Here is a 23342-nt window from a genome sequence, read left to right as displayed (position 1 = left end):
CCTCTCTTCAGAAAACTGAAACATACCCTTTGCCACACGTATCTGAAAGTCATGAGTCATTTTTGTAAGAATAGACTAAATTGTCTAAGAATTCATCTTGGCTATGGTTAGAATATGAAGTTCAGAGGAAGCTGGGTAGCAAACCAAAAATAAAGTAGTGGCGGTAGCTGAGAATTAGATGGGAAACTGAGGAAATAAGTGGCACCTCCTCCTAGTCTGGGACTTCTGCAAGAAATTGCTTGGGCCCCTGTGGGATGGGACAGGGGAAAAACTTTGAAGGAAAGAGGTGAGGGAACAAGAGCGTAAGGCAAAGCTCGAATTCTTTGAGAAATTCCATTAGGAGTGAAGCAGTGATGATGGGAAGCAGAAGCAGCCCTTGGAAGCAGGGGCCAGAATGAGTAACAGAGGAAGGAGGCCCTAGAGAACTTCAGAGCCAGGCTGGAGTCAATATTTGAGGGGCTGGCTGGTCCTGGGAGGGTCAATAATCAAAGAGATACATCTAAATTAATTTGAGGGCATGGAGTAAAGAAAGAAGCATCAGCAGGAGAGGAGGTTTGGGGGGTTCCAGGAAACTCAAGACCCAGAGAGAGCTGGGTCAAAGCAGCCAGAGGAAGGATACGGTGCGACTCCTGCCTGGCACTCTTAGAAGAAGGCTGTGTCCCAGTGGCACATCAGGGATCCCTGGGCACAGGCAGTGGGAAATTACAGACAGCAGCCCCTTGTGTCCAACAACAACCAGACGTGGCCGTCCCTGGGCTAGATTCATCCGGTGTTGAGCAGCTGGTCAGAGCCCCCTGTAACCATCTCTCTGCATGATTTCCAATCTCAGAAAGAGGGAATTATGAACTTATAGTTCAAAAAGTAAAAAGGAATTAAGAAAAGGACTCAGGATTCTATCTTCAGGACAAATTAAATTTTGATAATTAAAGTTTAATGCAGTTTTGTTTTTCTGTTATATTTCAACCTGATGAACAATTTCTCAAACATTTATTGGCTTTAGAGACTACTGAGTGGGCCTATTTTAATTACTTCTCCAAGTCTTCTACTAGTATTCAAATGAACTGCCTTTAAATACCTGGGTAACTGGCCACAGAGGTATAAACAAGTGCGGTGGAAAAACAAGAACCAACAGTCTAGGAAAGTCCCTGCATTAGAGGCAAGCAGGTATGCAGCAGGATGGAATGGCCACCTCCTGTCACAGGAGGACGACTTCTGAACTGCGGCAGCCCTGTGAACGGGCACTTGGCATCTGGGCTTCAGCGCTGCCACTTGTTAGCTGAATGAACCTAGGAAAGTTGCTTCGCTTTCCTGAGCCTTAGTTTCTTCATCGGATATCTGGGATAAAAATACCCAGATCCTAGACTTCTTGGGAGGATTATAAGCAATGTACATGGCATTTCCATCACAGTACCAGGCACCGAGGAAGGACGGAGGACATCGTAGCTATTGCTGCCGGCATAATGGTGCTAGAATACACGTGCCCACTGTTGGTGAGAGAGCATAAACCCAGAGGTACCTGAGCCTGGAGATGGGAGGAGGGGGAGCCTCGGCAGGTCTGCCTGGCTAACTTCTCAAAGCTGTGACTAGTGGAAAGTCTTACTGCTCCGAGTGAGATGCTTCACATTCACTTTGGAGGTGTGGTGCCTTCCAACCATAGATATTGGTTAGTTCTCAAGTGAAAAGCCACCTTTCCTTGAATAGAGAGACTCAGCCTCCCCTAAAGTCATGGTCTACGCCCACTCCTCCCCAGGTGGTCTTGACTGGTTGGCAGATTATACTGAGCTCCAAGACAGAGGTCCATGATTTTTCCAGACTCTATTTAGATGTGAAGCAAAGACAGGATTTGAACAGGAGAATACCTAGAGAACCTATGGAATACTTTCCTTCCATTGTTGGCTCAGCTTGCTGGGGGCTGAGAGTATGTTCCAAGGGGCAATGCGTTACGTGACAGTATTTTACCCACAGCTGTTTCTCTCATTTCAGTATTCTGCCCACAAGAACAACAAATAAAGATTGGGGGCTAACTGGAGTGGAGTTATTTGAATGAAGTATTTAAAAAAAAAAAACTGCTTGATAGAAATAGCTTAAATTAGGAAGCAGGGAAAAATTTTTTACTTTAAATGAATATTATGTATCTGTCAATGTAAAGCAGTTTGGCAATATAAGTCTAGATCCATGAATTATTTTCATGTTACACAACCACTCTTTTCTTAGATACCGGCTTCTGAAAATAATCTAAAATGTGTACCATGCTTAATTCACAAAATATTTATCATAGAATTATTTATAACAGCATTAAGTTAGGAATGTCTGATTACTGAAAATTTGGTTAAATTACATTGAAGGCGAACACTTGATGGGATGTTATGTAGTCATTTAAAAGTACAGAAGCTTCAAGGCTAATTACTTCAACATATTACTAGTGAAAAAATATGGGTTGAAAATCGAGATACAGTGTGATTATTATCTGTCTCACTAACATAGATGCATACAGAGATAGTAGCAGAAAATACTAAAAGATTGAAAAGAGTGGAAAATTTCTGTTCTTCTGATTTTTCTTTATTTTCTTTAATTTAGTTGCCTCTTTTTATAATAAAAAAAAACTAGAAACACTGAGAAAAGAAAAGGAAATAAAACCTCAGTAATTATTATGAGGGGAAAAAAAGATAACAGAGAAGAAGGTAAACAAGTAGATAATTTAGCCAACAAATGATCATAGTGGTGCCAAAGGGAAGAAAGCCTACTTGTGATACTCTTGATGAAACACACTCAGCCTGAATCATGTGAGATGAAATTGTGAAGAACAGTCTTCTTTAGTGACAGCATATCCTTACTTTCCTGTGTTTTAATTCTTCACTGGCGTACATGGGAGCTTAGAGGGGAGGAAGTTACCAGCATGGCTGACTACCAAGTTTTGTCTATCGGAAGTCGTCCTCCCTTACTGGTCCCCTGACATGTTGTTTCTCTGTCATTTGGGGTTGGGTGGTTTAAGTAGCCCAGAAGCTGTGGTGAGGGTGGCAAGAAGACCATTGCAGCCGTGGGCATGGGGGAGTTTCAGGAACACACTTTCACAGATTTGATATTTCTTGAAAACAAAGCACAATCCTTGGGCAACAAGTATTTATTTGAAGCAAGATTTCCAGTAAGGAGGAGAGGGATGTATGTGAGGATCAGAATTCACAGCATATTTTAATACCTACAGACCTACAGATCTGAAGGAAGCTGTCCCTGGGAACAGAAAGAACTCACAGACTGCTCCCTCTGGCCTGTAGAATTTCTGCTGAGAAATCTGCTCTTTGCCTAGTGGGTTTTTGTTTTTTTTGTTTTTTTGGTTTTTTTGTAGGTTATAATCCTTTTTTCCCTGGCTGCCTTTAAAATTCTTTCCTTCTCTTCAACTTTGATAGTTTTAATACATTGCATCTTGGAGAAGGTCTTTTTGTGTTGAGGTAATTAGCTGTTCTTTTAGTTTCATGGGCTTGTATATCCAGTTCCTTCCACAGGTTTGATAAGTTCTCAGCTATTATTTCTTTAAATAAGTTCTCTGCTCCCTTCCCCTCTCTTCTCATTCTGGGATACCAATTACAATCACATTGCCCTTCCTAAAAGGATCAGATAGTTCTCATAGAACTTCTTCTTTTTTTGGATCTTGATTTTCTTTCTTTCTCTATCTGTATCATTTCTAGATTTCTATCCTTGAGCTCGCTAATGAGCTCCATCTCCCATATGGTCTCCATTTCCAATGCCTTCGTCGTCTCATGTATTGTAGTCTTCAGCTCCAGAATTTGTCTGGTTATTTTTTAGAGTTTCAACCTCTTTGGTAAAGTATTCTTTCTGTTTATTCGTTTTATTCCTGAGTTCAATGAACTGCCTTTCTGATTTTCTCATAGCTCACTGAGTTTCTTCATGATAGCTTTTTTGAAATCTCTATCAGTTAAATCACAATATTCTGTGACTTTAAGTTTAGTTTCTGGAGAATCGTCATTTTCTTTTTCTGGTACCGTGTCACTGTGGTTTTTCATGGTACTTGATGACTTGTTCCTTTGCTGACACATTTGAAGTATTGAGCAACTTTCCTCTAAGTAAAGTTTTTGTTTTGTTTTTCTACTTGTCTCAAAGAATTCAACGGGTTAGAAATTAGAGGCCTTTCTTTTGTTTGCCAGTAGACGGCGCTATACCATGAGCTTTGGGTTTCTCTTACCTGAGCTGCCTCTGGTTATATTTGAGATGGCACTTTCCACCCTTCACTGCCTCTGTCAGAAGCATTGTCCCATGCCCTCATTATCACTGCTTGTGCCTACAGGATCATTGGTGTCTTGCTGCTGCCGGTATCACTGGCATCACTGCCTGGGGCACCGAGATGGGTGGGCCCTTCCACCAAGTTCAGGATCTCCTGAGTTGCAGGCCACCCACCACCCCACCCCTCCTCCCTGCCCTACCCCACCCACCCTCGCCACCGGGAATGGGGAAGGTGGTGGGGAGCTGGGGTCGTGCAGGCACCTCTGCCATGTCGGATGTTGTCAGGTTCACAGGCTCTGCTGCTGCAGGTGAAGGGCAGAGGGCTGGGGTCGTGGGCACCTCTGTGGCTGGAGGGACAAGGTCACAGGCCCTGCTACCACTGCTGCCCACTTATTGGTGGCTGTAGTTGCACTGTGGCTGGGAGGCCAGGGTTGTCTGCACCTCCTCCCCTGCTGTACTGAGTTCTCTGGTGCTCTGGGCTCAGCTGCTGCGGCTGGTGACCTGGGATTGCAGGTGCCACCTCTGCTGTTTTTCTGGTTCTACCTCCTCTGTTTGTTCCAGTCCGCCTACTTTTAGATGTACAGATATGTGGAATTCTCCATTACCCTGGTGTGTCGGGCAGAGGCACCTTTGTTGAGTTGTGGATGCTTTACCGGTTGTAGATTGATGGGGAGAAACAAAGAGAGCCTCTCACTACGCAGTGATGCTGATGTCACTCCCCTACTATCTTATTTCTGGTATCCCATATATCCTTTTTCATTTTACTAGATTATACATTAATAATTCAGGGATGATCTGAGAGATTTCTGAGTGTTCGTGTTTCAGAATACGTTTCCTTTTCTTTCCACCTCGAATGGTAGTTTGATTGAAAGCAGAATTCTAAATTCAAAATCATCTTTCAAAACCATTCAGATTTTTTCTCCAGCCTTAAATATGTCAAAAGTCTGATGCTGATTTGTTTTAAATTATTTTATAGAATATCTGGCTTTTGTTTCCCTCTTTGGGAATTTTTAGTATGTTTGGTTTCATTCATTGAACAATTATTTATTAAGAAGGTATTATGTGCAAAGCACCGTTCCCAGTGCTGGAGGTAAAACAGTGAACAAAACAGAATTTCTTGTCCTCAAGGAGTTTGAATTGTAGTGGAGGGAGCAAGAAAACAAACAAACAACTAAAACATGTGGTATGTCAGTGATAAGTGCGGTGCAGAATAATAAAGTAGAAAGATAGGATGAAGTGTGCTGGGTGGAAGCGTTAAGTGTTAACATCTTAATTATGAAGACCAGGAAAGGAATTAATGAAGTACCTTTGGCTAGAGATGTGAACGGGTGGAAGGTGCAAGTTGTGTAGGTATCTGGGGGGAGAGGGGGACACTCCTGAAGAGGAAATGTCATGCGCAAAGGCCTTGAGGTGGGAACATGCCAGGGATTTTTGAAGGAGAGCAAGGAGTTATGTTTAGTTGGAATATACCAATGGAAGGGAGAGTTGTAGGAGATAAGATCAAAGAGAGTGGGGCGGAATAGGGCTTAAATTCTATCAGGCCTAATAGACCATTTTCCGAATTTTGACTTGACTCTGAGTAACGTGATAAGTCATTAGAGCGTTGTGATGAGAGTGACATCTTCTGACTTACATTTTGAAAGATCACTCTGGTTGCTGAGTGGGAACAGGCTGTAGGGGAGAATTGATGACTTTGTCATAATATTCACAGTGAACATGATGCAGCTCGAATCACAGTTGTAGTAATGCAAGTAGTGAAGAGAAGACACACCTTAGATTTATTTCATTTTTTGTGATTTTTAACTTTGAAAAATTCTGTACTTATAAACACATTATACAAATGGCACAAAGGACTGCAATATGTCCTTAACCCAGATTTCCCAACTGTAATGTTTACCACATTTGATTTATATATACATGTTATAATTTTTTGATCTATTTGGGAATAAGTTGAAAACATGATGCTTTTACCCCTACAACACACAGTATATATTTCCTAAGAACAGTACATTCTCTTATATAACCACATACAGTGACTCAGTTCTGTTACTTGATCTGTAGACTCTGTTCGTATTTTGTCAATTGTACCAGGAAAGTCCTTTATAGAAAAAAAATCTGGTCCAGGGATCCAATGTTGATTATTTTGAAGAAGAGAGGATAGAAGTTGCTTAAGGAGGGGAGGTTAATTTGGGGAGAAAAAGAGGACTCAAAGATGCCTCTAAGATTTTTCACTCAAGCGATTAGAAAGTGGAGTTACTATTACCTGATACTGGAAGGACTTTGAAAGTAACATATCTGTGTTTGCCTGGAGGTGGGGAAGAAAAGTACAGGAGGTCAGCTTTGGACATATCAAATCTGAAATGTTTATGAGACATCCAAGTGGATATGCGAGCTTGTTCTTTGCGATTTGAAATTCCATATTGATGTGTCTGAGAGTCTTTTCTATTAATTCATTCCAGCACTGGGTGAGATCCTTTAACATAAATATGTCATCTGTTTCATGTGTAGGAAATGTTCTTTGATTATTTGAGTATTCTATTCCATTTTGCTCTCTCCAGATGATATTGGAACTTCTAGATTTGCCCTAGATGTTCTGTAGAATTTCTTCGAAATATTCCTTCTTGGCCATCTTTTGTTTCATCTGAGAGAATCTTTCTGAACATTTTTACAAGTTCACCAATTGTGTTTGTTAGTTTGGTACATCTGTTATTCAATAACAACTATAATTGAATTTTTCTCACATCATTTTCTTCTCTTTGAGGGTAGTAACTACATTTAAAGTTATTTTTTCCTCCTTTGTCCTTTTAGCAAACTAACTAGTCTGTTAGTTCATTTACCTGAGGTGTTTGATTTTTTTTTTAATGTGGTGTTTCTTTTCATAAAATGTTCAGTGATTATTCCAGGCTTTATTGTTGATGTGATACACAGATGTCATCATTTGCTGTTTGATGTACCTGAAGCATGCAATGTCCTCTCCAGCCCGAGTCTTCAGTTTTGTTTAATTTGGGGGTGAGTTCTCCTAGGTGGTGTCAACTTGCACCAATCCTCTTAATATTTAAACTTGATCAGCATAATAGCCTGCTAATGGTATCACTCTTTTTGTCCTGCCCTCCTCGAATCCTTTCTCCATTCTGTTGCCAAAAGTAAACTTTCAGAATTGAAATATTAAAATGTCATTTGATATTTTAAAGTGTGCATCTTTTATAATTTTCAGATTGAAATAGGAAATCCTCAGAGTGGCAACATGCTGTGTATCTCGCAAGCCTCACCTAGAGATATTCACCTGTTTTCTACTAATTTACCTAATGTTCCTGGCACATCTAACTATTGTTAATTCCCTGAACATGCATCCATGTCTTTTCTCACACACTTGTCTTTACCTGCAATGCTCTATCTCCTCCTCTCTGCATCTGGAACCTTAATGCATCCTTCAAGATCCAGCACCTGTTACATACCCATGCCCAAACATTACTCCATCGCTACTACATTTTGATGCCTTTACTCTCCGCTATATGTTAAATAAGTTACATCCTCCTCTGAATTCTTGTAGGTGTTGTAATAATTTATGTAATTCTTTCTCCCCTACCAGACAGAAGATTTAAATGCAGGGAGGGAAATGTTTTATTCATCTCAGAATATTTACTACCTACTATATGAAAGGTACTTTAAAATGATATGATTTTTTTATTAAATAAAGTGAAAAATCCCAAAATAGATTATAGATGCTCTTCTAGAAGGGGGAGGGGGTCCTGTGGACTGAAGTCTATGCACTCATGAGGATGTGGATTGCCTAATACTATTCTGTAGGACTCTACCATTTTTTTTTAGGACCCTTGCTTTGTAGACTGCTCTTTGATGTTGGTTCTACCATGGATTCCTTATATAAAACAGCCATAGAAGCCACTTCTATGTCTCACTTCTGATACTGAGGTAGTCCTCAGGCCATGGGCAGTGACCACTGAGGCCCAAGCAGGGCTGTGGGCAAAGCAATGGGAAGGGAACTGGCAAGAGACAAGGAAACAGCCCCCGCCAAGCCTCAGGCAGAGATGAGGGGCTCTCCTGTGTGGGGGTTGATGTCAGAGCAGAACAAAGAAGGGGAATCCTGGTGCTCCAGTGGCAGAGAGGCTGGATGTAGAACCATAAAGTCCAGTGGGACAGATTTAGTATGTCATGCTAAGAAGTTTATGCATCTCTGATGTCTGAGAGACAGTGGGAGGCCAGGGAAAGTTTTAAGAAGGGAAATAATATCATTTATGATATAATTTGGACTTCAGCCTCCCATGTCTAGTGGTACATTTGGGATCTACAAAGAGAAGAAACAAGCTGTAGGTATGAAAAAGGACATTCCAGGAATGGCAAGAAGATCTGTCAGTCTGGGCATAGGCTGAAGGTGGGGTGAGGAAAGAGGGGTCGTGACAAAAAGTATGCTGTCACATATCAGTTGGGGTCAGATTTCAAAGGGCTTCTATGACATGGTAGGTGTCAGACTTCACTCTTTTCACTAAAAGGAACCAAAGAAGGGTTTTAAGTAGGGAAATGAGAGGACAGAGGGAAATTGGAGTTTGAGGCCAGTCTTCTTGCTGTGCTTCCGGGGTCAGTCACAGAGATAAACAAGAGATCACTGCCCAAGGCACGGTGCTTCAGGGAGAGCCAGGGAGGCAGCCTGCTCACTTAGGAGAGTGCGCCCTGGTCTGCAGCTTATTCCAGGCTCCTGACATCAGTTACTGGATTAGATCCAAATGTAGCCCTTTTAAAGATGTTTGATAAGATCAAGGTAGTTTTTCACCATTATTTCACCCATTCACCCACCCATCCCCCAAAAAAGTCTTAGTTCTGAAAGAAATTCAACGTTAAAAACAGGTACACAAATGACTAAAATAAAGAATTTAAATGGGAATTAATAAAGCAGGAAAAGAAGGAATGAGATGCTTAGGTGAAGCATTCTGAGAGAGCAGCTGAGAGTGTATAGGGCACCAGGGAGCAAGCACCCTGAAGGAAAAGGAATCTGAGCTTAGAGCTCGGGCATATACAGGACGGGGTGAACAGGGCAGACTGTTGGGGAAGGGGAAACACAGTGAAGATGTAAGGGTGCCGTCTAAATATTATCAACAAAGAAATGTTGTAGACGTTGTTTTTTAAAAATTTCCTGGCTCCTTGTATTCGTAGTGGGTCATCTCCATGGAAGCAGAAAGTATGTCCCTCACTTTTCTTCAGGTGACAAAGAGGTCAGCTGTGCTCTTTTGCAAACAGTTCATATTATATTAGACAATCATCTGGGTAAACAAATACATTTGTGTTACTTCCAGGTATAAAACCTTTGATGCCAGGAAAATGCTAGTCAGCTCAAGGCCTGCAAGGGATGACAGCACGGCTGGCTGGAGCCTCAGAGCCTGCCTTCCCCTCTGCCTTGTCTCTTCCCCCTCGTCCTATTTTTATTTTTTTACTTTTTTCTACAAGAATTGGGTTTGAGGTGGAGTCTTCAAATAATAGCAAATAGTGAGTCTCAAACATTCAATCAGGAGTGACTTCTAAGTCGCAAGTGTTCTCCTCTTCTTAAAGTGTCTTTGTACCCAAGGCACAGGGCAAATTTCAAAACCTGAGACTGAATATTAAAAAATGCAAGCACATAGCAACTAAATTTGACATCCAAGGAAAGAAACAGAGCTTCTCATTTAATAAGAGACTATATACTATCTGCAAGTGTTCATTGAACTTCACTGGGCACATTCTGTATGTAACACCTGTCAAAGCCCTCAGCTGAGCTTGTCCTTGAACACTGTGACTGTGGGTGTTGGCTTAGCTGTTCCAAGTCCCTAGGTGCTGCCTGTAGTGTCTGTCTCCCAGGCCCGACTGCTTCTCTCAGACATCTCCTCGGTTTTCCCAGTGTAGGGACTGTTCTCGTTAGCAAGCTATTATTCTGCAGTGAGCCATTGGAAGCATTTTTAAAGTCTATTTACTATTTTTGTTTGTGTTCAAAGTTTTTGCAATGAAGATATTTCTTTCCAAGATTTTAAAGTTTTGAACTTTCCATTTTGTACAAAAACTTAAGATATCCCCCATTCTTTTGTGGGCAGCCAACTCTCACACGTAAAGTAATAGATTAGGAAATATTTAACAGTCTGGGTTTAAACAAATCCGCTTACTTTGGTGGAATTGATGTTGCTATTAATTGTCTTTGAAGTAAACCACTGTACAAAAAGATCTGACATGAAGAAAGGATGTTGCTCATAACTCAAATGAGAATTGTCTGCAGATTTTACTGTTTCAACTTCAATTTGGAGAATACAGTTCTTTAATGTAATATTGATAAGATAATGCTATTCATCCATGTGTCCATCCTTCTCATGTATCAGACAACAGGATGTGGTGAACATGTGGCAATGCCCCTGTCCCCACACAGGTGGGGAATTGACTCTGACAGTGTGGTATTGGACGTGCACAGCCCTGGCTACAAGCAAGTCAAGTATGCAGGAGAACTTATGTGTTTCTTTGAGAAAGAATGAAGGAGAGGAGAAATAAAGTTTTTATGCCAACTAATTAAAAATTTCTATTAATCACTGGAGTCACATCCCATATGCAGAGAAATACTTCTTGCATACATACATTTTTTTTTCCTGAGAAGATATTGTAGCCGCATGCCTATGTGTTCTCGCTTACTGCCTATGACTCTCAAAAGCCTTCACCACTTCATTGTCTTCTTTCTGTAGGCCCCATTCTAGTTTTGTTTGGCTTTCAAAAGCTGATGAGCCATCTTGGTAGAGGACAACTGTGTGGAATGGAGTGGTCTTCAAGAGAACAAAAAGAGAATGTGCCATGTGGGAGGCAAAGAGGAAGAGTGCGTTATAAAAAAAAAAAACACACTCTATGAAAACCTTTTAACCTTCTTTTTCTCATTATGTTACCTAAGCCAGAGTTGGAGCTAGGATGTGAGAGAGTGTGCCCCCTGCAGGCAGACTGAGAGAATGCATGGCACAGCTTCGCTGAGAGAAGGCAGACATGCAGCAGCTGCCATCTAAGGCAGGCCATCTGTGAGGCTTGCAGAATATCCCTGATGAACATGCATGCAAAAATCCTTAACAAAATATTATCAGACCAAATTCAACAGCACATTAAAGGCCTCATACATCATGACCAAGTGAAATTTATTCCTGGATGCAAGAATGGCTCAATATACATATCCAATCAATGTGATATACCTCATTAACAGAATGTAGGGAAGAATAATCATCTCAATGCATGCAGAAAAAGCATTTGATAAAATTCAATACCCTTTCATGATTAAAAAAAATACTCGAAAAATTATGCATAGAGGAAACTTACCTCTGCACAATATATGCCGTATATGAAAAATCCATACCTAACATCAGACTCAATGGTGAAAAACTGAAATCTTTTCCTCCAAGATCTGAAACAAGGCAAGGATGCTCACTCTGTTGTTTCTATTCAACATGGTACTGAAATTAAAAAGAAATTAAAAGAGCAATTAAGAAGAAAAAGAGCAAGAAAATGAAATAAAAGGTATCCAAATTGGAAAGAAGTAAAATTATGTCTCTTTGCAGAAAATGTAATCTCATACATAGAATACCCTAAAAGCTCTACAAAAACAAACAAACAAACAAACAAAAACCCTGTTAGAATTAATCAATGAATTTATTAAAGTTGCAGGATTAAAAAGTCAACCTATAAAAATCAGTTACATTTCTATAAGCTAATAATAAACTATCTGAAACAATAAATTAAGGAAACAATCCCATTAACAATAGCATAAAAAAGAATAAAATACTTAAGAATAAACTTAAAAGACTTGTGCACTGAAAACTGTAAGACACTGATGAAAGAAATTAAAGCAGACAGAAATAAGTGGAAATACCCTGTATTCATGAATTGAAAGAATTCATATTGTTAAAATTACTACCCAGAGTAATCCATCCTACCATAAGTGATCTGTAGATTTAATGTGATCTCTATCAAAATCTCAATGGCATTTTTTACAGAAATAGGAAAAAAATCCTAAAATTCATATGGAACAACAAAAGACTCTGTGTGGCCAAAGGAATTATGCCCAAGGAGAACAAAGTTGGAGGCATCAAATTTTCTGATTTCAAAATACATTACAGAGCTACTATACAAAGCTGTTAATACAAAATATATTACAAAGGAATCCAAATAGTATGGTACTGGCAAATAAACAGACACAGAGACCAATGGAACACAACTGAGTCTAGAAATAAACCCATGTATAGATGGTCAGCCGATCTTTGACAAGAATATGCAATGGGGAAAGTATGGTCTCTCTATTAAATGGTCTTGGGAAAACTGGATGCAAACGAATAAAACTGGAATTTCATCTTACGCTATACACAAAATTTAACTCAAAATGGATTAAAGACTTAATTGTAAGACCTGAAGCCACAAAACTCCTAGAAGAAAACTTAAGGGAAAAGCCTGTTGACACTGGCCCTGGAAATAACATCAAAAGCATAGGGAACAAAAGCAAAAATAGACAAATGGGATTATACACACTAAAAAGCTTCTGCACAGCAAAGGAAACAATCAACAAAATGAAGTGTCTTTTCCAGACACTTTTCCATTATAGTTATTACAAGATATTAACTATAGTTCCCTGTGCTTTACAGTATGTCCTTGTTGTTTATCTATTTTTTATATAGTAGTGTGTATCTGTTAGTCCCAAACCCCTAATTTATTCCTTACTCCTCTTCCCCTTTGGTAACCACAAATTTGTTTTCTATGCAAAGACACAATTTAAATATTACAACAATAAAGGTTGCAAATAAAATGATGGAAAAAGATGTAAAGTGCAAACACTAAACCAAAGAAGACTCAGTATATCAGAAAAAGTGGCTCTTAAGAAAGAATCATTTTTAGAAATAAAGAGGACATTTTATGATGAATATGTCACTATTCTAAATTTTTATGCACCAATGGCATAGTGTAGAAACATATAAAATAAAAGTTGACAGAATAATCTATAATGAATGAAAGACCATGAAAAAACTCCTCACAATTGCTGCTAGAACAGGGAGACAGAAAATCCCCACAAAACAGTGTGTATGTAAATGATATGAATAATATAATTAAATGTAATCCCAGCTGACTATATAGAATACTGGAAGGATAACATCAATTGTGCATAAACTCTTTTAGAAAATGGTAAACGAGAGAACATTTCTAAGTTCATTTAATGAAGCCAGTAAAACTTTGTTACCCCCGACAAGGGCACTGAGAAGAAAATCATGGACCAGTCTTTCTCATAAGAGAACCAAAATTCTATGCAAAAGAACTTAAAATAAAATAATGTATTATTGAGGTTTATATACCACATCAAAATGGGTTTTATTCCAACTACACAAGTGTGGAGTATGTGCAAATCAATCATTGTAATTAACTGCACTAACCACAAAAAGGGAGAGAAATCATGATTATCTCAACCAATACAAAAAAGCATATACAATACTTCTCTATAGAAAACTACAACACATTATTGAGACAAACTAAAGAAAATATAAGAAAATGGAGGGATATGTTATGTTCAGTGATTAGAAGACTCAATATTGAAAAGCTATTAATATCCGTCTAAAGCTACTGATAGCTACAATTTCAACACAACTCTGTTAAAAACCCCTGAAGTTTTTACAAGCAGATTCTAGAACTTACATGGAAGTGCAGAAGGTCAAGTATAGCTCAGCTGATCTTAAGGAAAAGAGAGCTAGAAAAATTGCACTACCTGTTATGAAAACTTACTATAGTGCATTAGTGATTTAGATAGTGTGGTATTTGCACGTGTATAGATCAATAAACCAGTGGAACATACTGGAGCCCTAAAAATGGACTGAACTGACCCATATCAGGTCGCCTGATTTATGACACAGCTGACACTGTAGTGGGGTAAGGATGGTCTTCCCAATTATTGATTCTTAGTCAATTGGCTATCCCTATGGGAAAAAAATACTCATGGCTTTTTACCATACATTATATTGAAAAATCTATTCTAGATTAATTGTGTATCTAAAAATGAAAAAAATTTCAAATTAAACAGAAGAAAACATAGCATACTGTCTTTATTACCTTTGGGCAGTCAGATTCCTTAACAGAACTTGACAATGCTGACTTTGAAAAAAATTTGACAAAATTGGTAATACTGAAAGTTAGATATTCTGTTCATCAAAAGATACCAGTTAAAGAGTGAAAAGGAAAGTGGAGGAAGATATTTACAATACGTATCTCCAACAGAGGAGTAATATCTATGCTAGATAAAGAACTACTACTAATCAATAAGAAAAAGGCAGGCAACCAAACAGAAATATGGCAAAAGACTGCAAAAGGCACTTCACAAAACAGGATATCCAAGTGTCCAATTTATACGTAAGAATGTGCTCACCTTTATTATTCATTGGGTAAATGCAGAATAAAACCACAGTGCAATCCAACTATATCTATTACAACAGCAAAAGTGAGAGGCAGAAAATTCTGGGTGTTCTTGAGCTTGTGGAGCAACTGAAACTCTCATCAAACGTTAGTGGGAATCTACATCAGAAACTGTTTGCTGCTTTCACAGAAGCTGAACATAGATATACCCTATAGTCCATCAATTCCACACTTAGGTAAATTCCCAAAAGAAATGCATTAAGTAAATTCCCATCAGAAATGCATACTTATTTTCACGAAAGATATTTATAAGAATGTGCATGTATTTATAAGAGCCCTATAACTGGAAGTAACACTATTGTCTATTAACAGTAGAATGGATAAATTGTGAAATAATCATACAATGATATGATATACTAAATAAGAATTAGCTAACTAAAACTATACACATGAATGAATCTCAAAGTATAATGTTGAGTGAACTAAACTACACACACAAAAAGGACGTTGAATTTATATAAAATTCAAAGTAGGCAAACCTGTATGATTTTAGTTGTCAGGATGGTGATTACCTATGGTGAGGGTATGTTAACTCTGTTAAAATTCATTGAGCTGTATACTTAGAGCTGAGCACTCTACTGTAAGTATGTACGTTTTCAATAATAATATTTATATTAATTTTAGTAACTTCACTAGGTTCTGTGAATACAAAGGAAAATACAGTTATTCCCTGGTCAGTCTTATTTGGAAGGCAGAAGTGTAACTGGGGTTAATAGCAGAAATATCACTGACTACTGCTTCCTGAAATCTATGAGGTATAGTACTGGATACCTGTGCCATGGCTGTCCCAGAGAAACCAGACATTTCCATTCCTGTCTTGCCAGATGATCTGATCTCTCTACAGACTGACATCCCTCACTTTGGCCTCCAAGTTTTGCAGTAGCACAACAGACTAGCAGAAACTAGGTCACATACAAGCACTATAACTGCAAAAAATTTGTACAGAAATTGTCTGGCAGACCAGAAAGTGTTGGAATGGATGTTGAATGAGCTACCTTATGGGATCTGCTGTAAACCAAGTAAAGGGTGTAGGAAAGTGAGAAATTCAAAAAGAAGGAAGAGCAGCTTTCAAGATATATTGGCACATAGCTATGTGAGTAGAATCGGATTTCTTAATAGCCTCCCCTTCTTCTGATGTTAAGCTTTAGAAATTTGGGCTTAGGAGAGGCACAACTTGCTTCTCCATTTGTATATGAGAGAGAGAGAGAGACAGACAGACAGACAGACAGAAACAGAGACTTTGGAGAACTTAGCCAAATGATACCCTGCCTGGGGCTCAGTTTCTTCACTCAGTATAGTGATACATACACAGTGCACAGGACTGCTGTGAAGGCTAAATGAGACTATGCTCAGGCAAGCATCTCACGTGGTACCTGGCACATATTAGAGGTTTAACATGAGCTTCTTATATCTGAGAGAGACCATGGCAGCTGGCGAGAAAGGAGAACTTGAGACAGATCGTATGCAATTATTCATACTTTCTTCTTCTTTCTGAAGTTGTTCCTTCTAAGTCATTAACCAAAAAAAAGAAAAAGAAAAAGAAAAGATGAGTAGAATTTATGGTGGCACATTCATCCTTGATTCAGATACGAATACAGTGTAATTTCATGTTTACCTGATGGAACTACTTTTCTACAGAGGAAAATAAAAGGCAAGTACAGAGACTACACATTATATAGAACAAGTATAACATGAGGCAAGCTTTTAAAGTGGGTTGCAAGGAAATTCTATTCCATATCCATGAAAGCAGAGGCTCTCTAGGGCCAGATTATTATTATTTTTCAAATTAGTTTTATTGAAATATAAGTTAATATGCAAGAAAATTCACCAATTTTCGCATTCAGTCCCCACTACCTTCATTAAAAAAATTACATAAATAAAACTAAAACTAAGTACCTCCCTCCCCCCTAAAAATTCACCAACTTTAAGTTTACAATTTGATGAGCTTTGACAAATAACTCCAACTGTATCTAACACAACATAAAACATTCCATCACCCCATAAGTTCCCCCATGCCCCTTTGAAGTCAATTCCTACCCCTGCGACTTGGGCCCTGAGCTACACTGGTCTTCTTTCTGTCACATTAGTTTTGATTATCTAGAGAAAGAAATCATTCAGCTTGTAGTCTTTTGTGGATAGTGTCTTTTATTTAGTATAGCGTTCTCAACTTTATTATTGCCCCCCTAAGAGCCTTTTAGACATTTTTAGACATTTTTCCCTAATTGTGTTTCCCTCGCTTATAAAATCTTAATATCATAGATGTAATGTTTGTCTGTTTATGGACTGTAGGTATACCTATGTTTTGTACATTAAAAGTAAGATTTTTCATGCCTCAAGAACAAACATTTTCCCCCCATGGCAGGGAATATTGCCCTGTTGAGAACACATGGTTTTGTATAATGCTTTTTTGATTCATCAGTATTGTATAAGTAATTGGTTCATTTTGACTGTATGAAGAGACATTCAAGAAATGAATAAATGCAAATGTATTACAAAGGTTGGGTACTAAATGCGGAATTCAGCTATTGTTCTTCCTAAAATTCGATCCTCAGTTTCCCTGCTATCAGTAAACAGACCTTTTATCACACAGTTGTTTAAGTAAGAAATCTGGGAGTGATTGAGACACTTCCTTTCCCTTCATTTCCCTATATATAATTCATGGCAAATCCTGTCAATTTTGCCTCTAGATTATTTCTTGAATCTAATCTCGAGGGATCAGAATTTGCCATTACCCTGACCATTCTAGACATGTAAGAATTTTGGTTTTTAACTTGAAAGAAATGGGAGGCAATTGAGGAATTTAAATAAGAAAGTAAAATGACTTGATTCGTGTAATTAAAGATTTACATGCCTTTTATTTAGTAAATAATAAATTAGAATTTGGATAATAAATTAGAAGGGACCAAGGATCCTTCAGGAGTCCAGAGGAAAAATGATAGTTCTTTTACGAATGTAGGGGTGGGGATGGGAGAATGGGGAGGCATGCTGTTTTCACTGGGGCCCATGAGAAGAACTTAGCCAAGATCCCACTGCTAGGTGATAACATAGCTGTGATGAGAAATTCAGATACACCTTCCTGTTGCTTGCTCTTGCCTTGATTTAGCCAATTTTTTTTGGCCAAACTAATCAGTATCCTAAAGGAATTAAGTATAAATATTCTTGGATCATTTGTGGATAAATTGGAAGGGATTAAGAGAATTAGGATATGTAAAAGAAAAAAATTATTTTGTGTACTTAATGTATCCACTCAGCTTTCTGTCCATTTTAGGTTCCACCTCCCCCCAGTGGTTGCTGCAGTACTAGTATCCATGTATCAGCTTCAAATGGCCTGCAGTCTAATTTTATGCAAATTGTTTTGAGTATGTAGACATGTCTCTGGGGGCCTCTCAGTGAGGTTTTTAACCTACTAAAGGTTAAGAATCAATGATTTGTGCTTTCAGTCTAGAGTATACAGAAATGTGTATGACAATAGTCTTATTCTTAAGGCACATAAAGTTTACATCATATAAACAAATAAATGACAAAGTCAATTGCCTGTGCGATGTGAACAAAATATGAACAAAATTCTGGAAGTTTGTTAGTTACACTGGTGCTTTATCTCTTTCCAGGTGACTTCTGAAGTATGGCTGGCCACAATATTTCCTCCTGCGTTGAACCTATACTGACACCCCATTTAACCAGGCTCTACTTCGTTGTGCTCATTGGAGGGCTGGTGGGCATCATCTCCATTTTGTTCCTGCTAGTGAAAATGAACACCCGGTCTGTAACCACCACAGCAGTCATTAACCTGGTGGTGGTCCACAGTGTTTTTCTGCTGACAGTGCCTTTTCGCTTGACCTACCTCATCAAGCACACTTGGACATTTGGCTTGCCCTTCTGCAAATTTGTGAGCGCCATGGTGCACATCCACATGTACCTTACATTCCTGTTCTATGTGGTGATCCTGGTCATCAGGTTCCTCCTCTTCTTCAAGCACAAGGACAAAATGGAATTCTATAGAAAACTGCATGCTGTGGCTGCCAGTACCGGCTTGTGGCTACTGGTGATTGTCATTGTGGTGCCCCTGGTTTTTTCTCATTATGGAACTCAGGAGGGGTATGATAAATACCACTGTTTTAAATTCCACAAAGAACTTGCTCATGTACCTGTGCAAGTCATCAACTATATGATAGTCATTATTGTCATAATCATTGCGGTGATTCTTTTGGTCTTCCAGAGTATCATCATCATGTTGATGGTGCGGAAGATACGCCACTCCTTACTATCCCACCAGGAGTTCTGGGCCCAGTTGAAAAACCTGCTTTTTATAGGGGTCATTCTTGTTTGCTTCCTTCCCTACCAGTTCTTTAGGATCTATTACTTGTACACTGTGGCACACTCAAGTGATTGCAACAACAATGCTGCATTTTACAATGAAATCTTCTTGAGTGTAACAGCAATTAGCTGCTTTGATTTGCTGCTCTTTGTTCTCGGGGGAAGCCATTGGTTTAAGCAAAAGATAATTGACTTATGGAATTGCCTTTTGTGCCATTAGCCACAAACTACAGTATTCAGAACTACTTCCTTTATATTGAGAGTGAAGACAGGAATGGTTATTTCATTACTTGATTAAAAAACCATGCCTTGATGCGGTCAAACAGAAGGACTATAAAATGTCAGAGGATTCATTTCAGCCCTTATTTAATTCCTACCATCTCTGAATGATACCTATACAAGGACTAGTGATGTTCAGTCCACCTGGAGTTACAATACTGCATTATTTTCCAATGTAAAATGTCTACTTGGCCCATCCAGGTACCATGGGTCTAATGGTTTCTGAGTTTTACTAGCTTAATGTAGGCTTGTGGATTTTTTCCCTCCTGCCCATATTTCTACTATTTCCCTCAAAGTTTCAAAATTGTGAAACTTTGGAACTGGTCTGGCTTCATATTTGATCCTTCAGAACCTGAAGCAATTCATGTTAGGAAGGGAAGAACTGAATGAATTAAGGCAACTTTTTTTTTTTCCAGCAAGGTAAATGCTCAGGATTTAAAGATTTTTCTTTATTTGTTATACTCTGTGGATCCATAAATTCATCAGATGAATAAGAAATACCCCCGTGGTTTTTATGATCACTAAAATTGTTGAGTCATAGAAATTAGTTTTGAGGGAAAAAAAGCAATAACATACTGTATACAGGGCTTATTCTCTAAATTTCCTGTTTTAAATTTTATCTGTTCTTTTTTTCAAGTTCTTTTAAGAACTTAATTTCTATTTGTCTTCTTTTCTCATCTTTTCTTAGTTTTTCTTCTTTCTCATTTGACCTATAAATTTGTAAGAAAACTTCTAAGACCCCAAAAAATTTTAAGAAAATTTGCTATTACCCATAAAATCTGTAGGAAAATAATTATGGTAAAATATTTTAAAAATTTAAAAAGTATTTATAGGAATGACATTGTTTCTCTTCTTATATATCCATGTCTTATTATCATAATATCTGTCAGCTTGTAGATTGTATTATATAGTCTCTTACAGATCTTAAATATGTTAATGTCAGGCAATATGCTTTTCTCTGTATTATCACATATTATAATAAAGACCTATTTATATAAATAAATATAAATAGGCCTATTTTTGTGGACCTATAAGAAATATTATCCCAAATATAGAAATGCAATATATAAAATATCTTATTCATTAATATTTACAGAATAATGAAAAAAATCCATTTTGCCAGTTCTTTGTCTCGAATTGTTTTAAAAATAAGTCTTTTGCAGGACTGGGAGTGACATTGGCCACTCAGGCCACTTTTGGACTGGTATTTGATGGCTGGGGTCAGAGGCTAGACACCCTGCCTTGTGCGCAATTAAAAATTATCAGGACTTGCTCTGTATTTGAATATTCTTCCAGACATTCATGAAGTAAAACCTATGCTCATAATAATCAGAACAGTTAGTTACTTTTTATTCAGTTTTCATAAACACATAGCATTTTCTTGGTATGGTTTTAATTTTCTGAATTTTTCAGAAATGCAGCTACCATAGATATTGAGGAAAGATTTTACTCTATCTTCCTCAGAACTTTACCAAGAGTTGTTCATTCCTTTGGGAAATCACAGTATCAATGGCAACACCATCTGTGGAATTAACATACAACACAACACACATGTAAACAATACAGGTGCCAACATCAGACTGCCTCATTTTGTCTCCTTTTGTGACCGAATCTGAGCATTTACTCAATGAAATACATACATTTTATTATAAATAACTTCCTCTTTTGTTACTCATATATATATACATATATAAAACAATTTGAACATTATATATGTGTAAAAGGGTTATATTATCTGTGAATTTTATTTTAGAGTGGCAAAAGTGTTACCAAATATCTACAATAAAAAGTAAGGCATTGGGTCTGCAAAGACTGAGAACCAATGTCTACCACAGACATAGTCAATTTAAAAGGGAGATTTGCCAATTTTATGACATTATAAACTGGAAAGATGCTCCTATATTTTGGGAATACTTAACCTCAGTTTGATTCAATTCTAAATGATGTCTTTCATTTCTGTCATGATTAAACAGTAAATGCAACTTTCAGGAAAATACAAAGAAAATGTATATGTATTTTTCCTTTTTGATAAGACAACGGTATTTTCCGTGAGCCTCTCAACTCTCAAATTGGCTCATAGTCAGTATCTACCAGATTTCGAACCCAGGGATAATGATAATTTTTTTTTTCAGTGAAATGAGTTTGTGTGTAATGATTCAAGAAGTGCTAAAAATCTGCAAACCCTCCCCAAATCCTCCTCAATGGGATTGCCATTAAAACAACATTCCTAGGTTAACAGGGCAGTTCTTCCAAAGGAGGGCAGCAGGACAATCCACTCCAGCCATCAACTCTTGAGTGTGAAATCAATGAGGTGAACCTTTGAGAAACTCCATCTCTTAGATTTGGTAGATTTTGCTCACTTAATCTCAAATAACATAGACCAAGGAATCTCATGTATATTGGGGCTGATAGGAATAAGGGAATTCCTTGTGATAGAGGATGACTAGAGCATTTGGAAAATAGTTGGTAACAAAAACCCTATTGTAGAAGGGGCACAGTAATGGTGGATTTGCTTGGATGATGCTTAGAAATCTCATTAGGCAAAAGGGCATCTACAGATATCAGAAACCAGCCACCAGCCAGAGAACCTGAGAAGGATTTTGGTCTTCGCAAGGCTGAACCCTATTTCTGTGATAGAACCAGAATGCTAGGCATTTAACAAGACAGAACTCAGAAAAATGAGCAAGTTCTGTTTTCTGAAGGGGTATACATGTTGGCTGGAACTTCCACAGATAGGAGCTGGGCCCCAATGTCAAAGTGAACTTGATGGAGGCTTCAATATGACACACTGTAAAAGCTATGGTAATCAAACAGTATCATATAAAAATAGACACATAGATCAATGAAACAGAATAGAGAGCTCCAAAATAAACCAATACATATATAGTAAATTACATTATGACAAGGTGCCAAGAATATAAATGGAGAAAGGATAGTCTCCTTAATAAATGTTGTTAGGAAATTTGGACAACCACATGCAAAAGAGAGAAAAGAGATTCCTATCTCATACCATAGACAAAAACCAACTCAAAATGAAATAAAGACAGATTCAAGATCTGAAACTGTAAAACTCCTAGAAGAAAACATAGTTAATAATAACATCTTTGACACTGGTCTTGGCAAAAATTTTTTTGGATTTGACACCAAAAGCAAAGGAAACAAAAGCAAAAATAAACAAATGGGAATTCATCAAAACTAAAAAGCTTCTGTACAGAGAAGGAAACAATTAATAAAATGAAAACCTATAGAATGTAGAAAATATTTGCAAATCATATATCAGAGAAGGGGTTAATATCTAAAATACATAAAATACTCACACAACTCAATAGCAAAAAGCCAAACAGTTCAATTTTTAAAATGGGCAGAGGAATTGAATAGATGTTTTTCCAAAGGAGATACACAAATGGCTAATAGGTATGTGAAAACATTCTCAACATCAATAATCATCAGGAAAATGCAAACCAAAACCACAATAAGATATTACCTCACACTGTTAGAATGGCTATCATCAAAAATTAAGAGATGACAAATGTTAAGGATCTGGAGAAAAAGGAACACTTGTGCACTGTTGGTAGGAATGTAAATTGGTGCATCCACTCTGGAAAACAATATGAAGTTTCCTCAAAAACTTTATTTTAATAAAATATAACTATTATATGATGCAGCAATCCAATTTCTCAGTATATATCCAAAGAAATTGAAAACAAGATCTCGAAGAGATATCTGCACTCCCATGTTCATTGCAGCACTATTCACAGTAGCCGAGATGTGAAACAACCTAAGTGTTCATCAGCAGATGAATGGATAAAGGTATATCATATAAATATATGTGTGATTCTACATATGGTATGTGGAATCTAAAAAGAAAATCAAAGTTTTAGAAGTAGAGAGTAGAAGTGTGGTTACCAGGGGCTGGGATGGTGGGGGAAATTGGGGGATGTTGGTCAAAGGGCATATATTTGTAGTTATGCGAGTATGAATAAGTTTAGAGATCCAATGTGAAGACGTGGTGACTATACTTAACACTGTACTGAACAGTGGAAATATGCTGAGAGTAAATTTCAAGT

At 37.8% G+C, this 23342-nt stretch overlaps 1 protein-coding gene across 6 annotated transcripts in view; it reads left to right on the top strand.

The window, feature by feature from the left end:
• The window catches only part of GPR141 (G protein-coupled receptor 141), a 171262-nt gene extending 150234 nt beyond the window's left edge, over positions 1 to 21028 (top strand). For 4 of the 6 annotated variants that reach the window (XM_015237317.3, XM_072964666.1, XM_006201902.4 and 1 more), the window contains one exon: positions 18291 to 21028. In XM_015237317.3, the coding sequence (XP_015092803.1) occupies positions 18305 to 19216 (912 nt within the window). In that variant the 5' untranslated portion in view covers positions 18291 to 18304 and the 3' untranslated portion in view covers positions 19217 to 21028. Of the gene's footprint in view, positions 1 to 6927; positions 7246 to 18290 lie in introns of those variants that run through there. The other 2 variants (XM_072964665.1, XM_072964669.1) reach the window with 2 other exon arrangements.
• Positions 21029 to 23342: the final 2314 nt, after the last annotated feature.

This window comes from Vicugna pacos, chromosome 7, assembly GCF_048564905.1.
Source record: "Vicugna pacos chromosome 7, VicPac4, whole genome shotgun sequence".
Classification (NCBI taxonomy): domain Eukaryota; kingdom Metazoa; phylum Chordata; class Mammalia; order Artiodactyla; family Camelidae; genus Vicugna; species Vicugna pacos.
The sequence above is the reverse complement of the archived record's forward strand: the minus strand, read 5'-3'. Positions and strand labels throughout refer to the sequence as shown.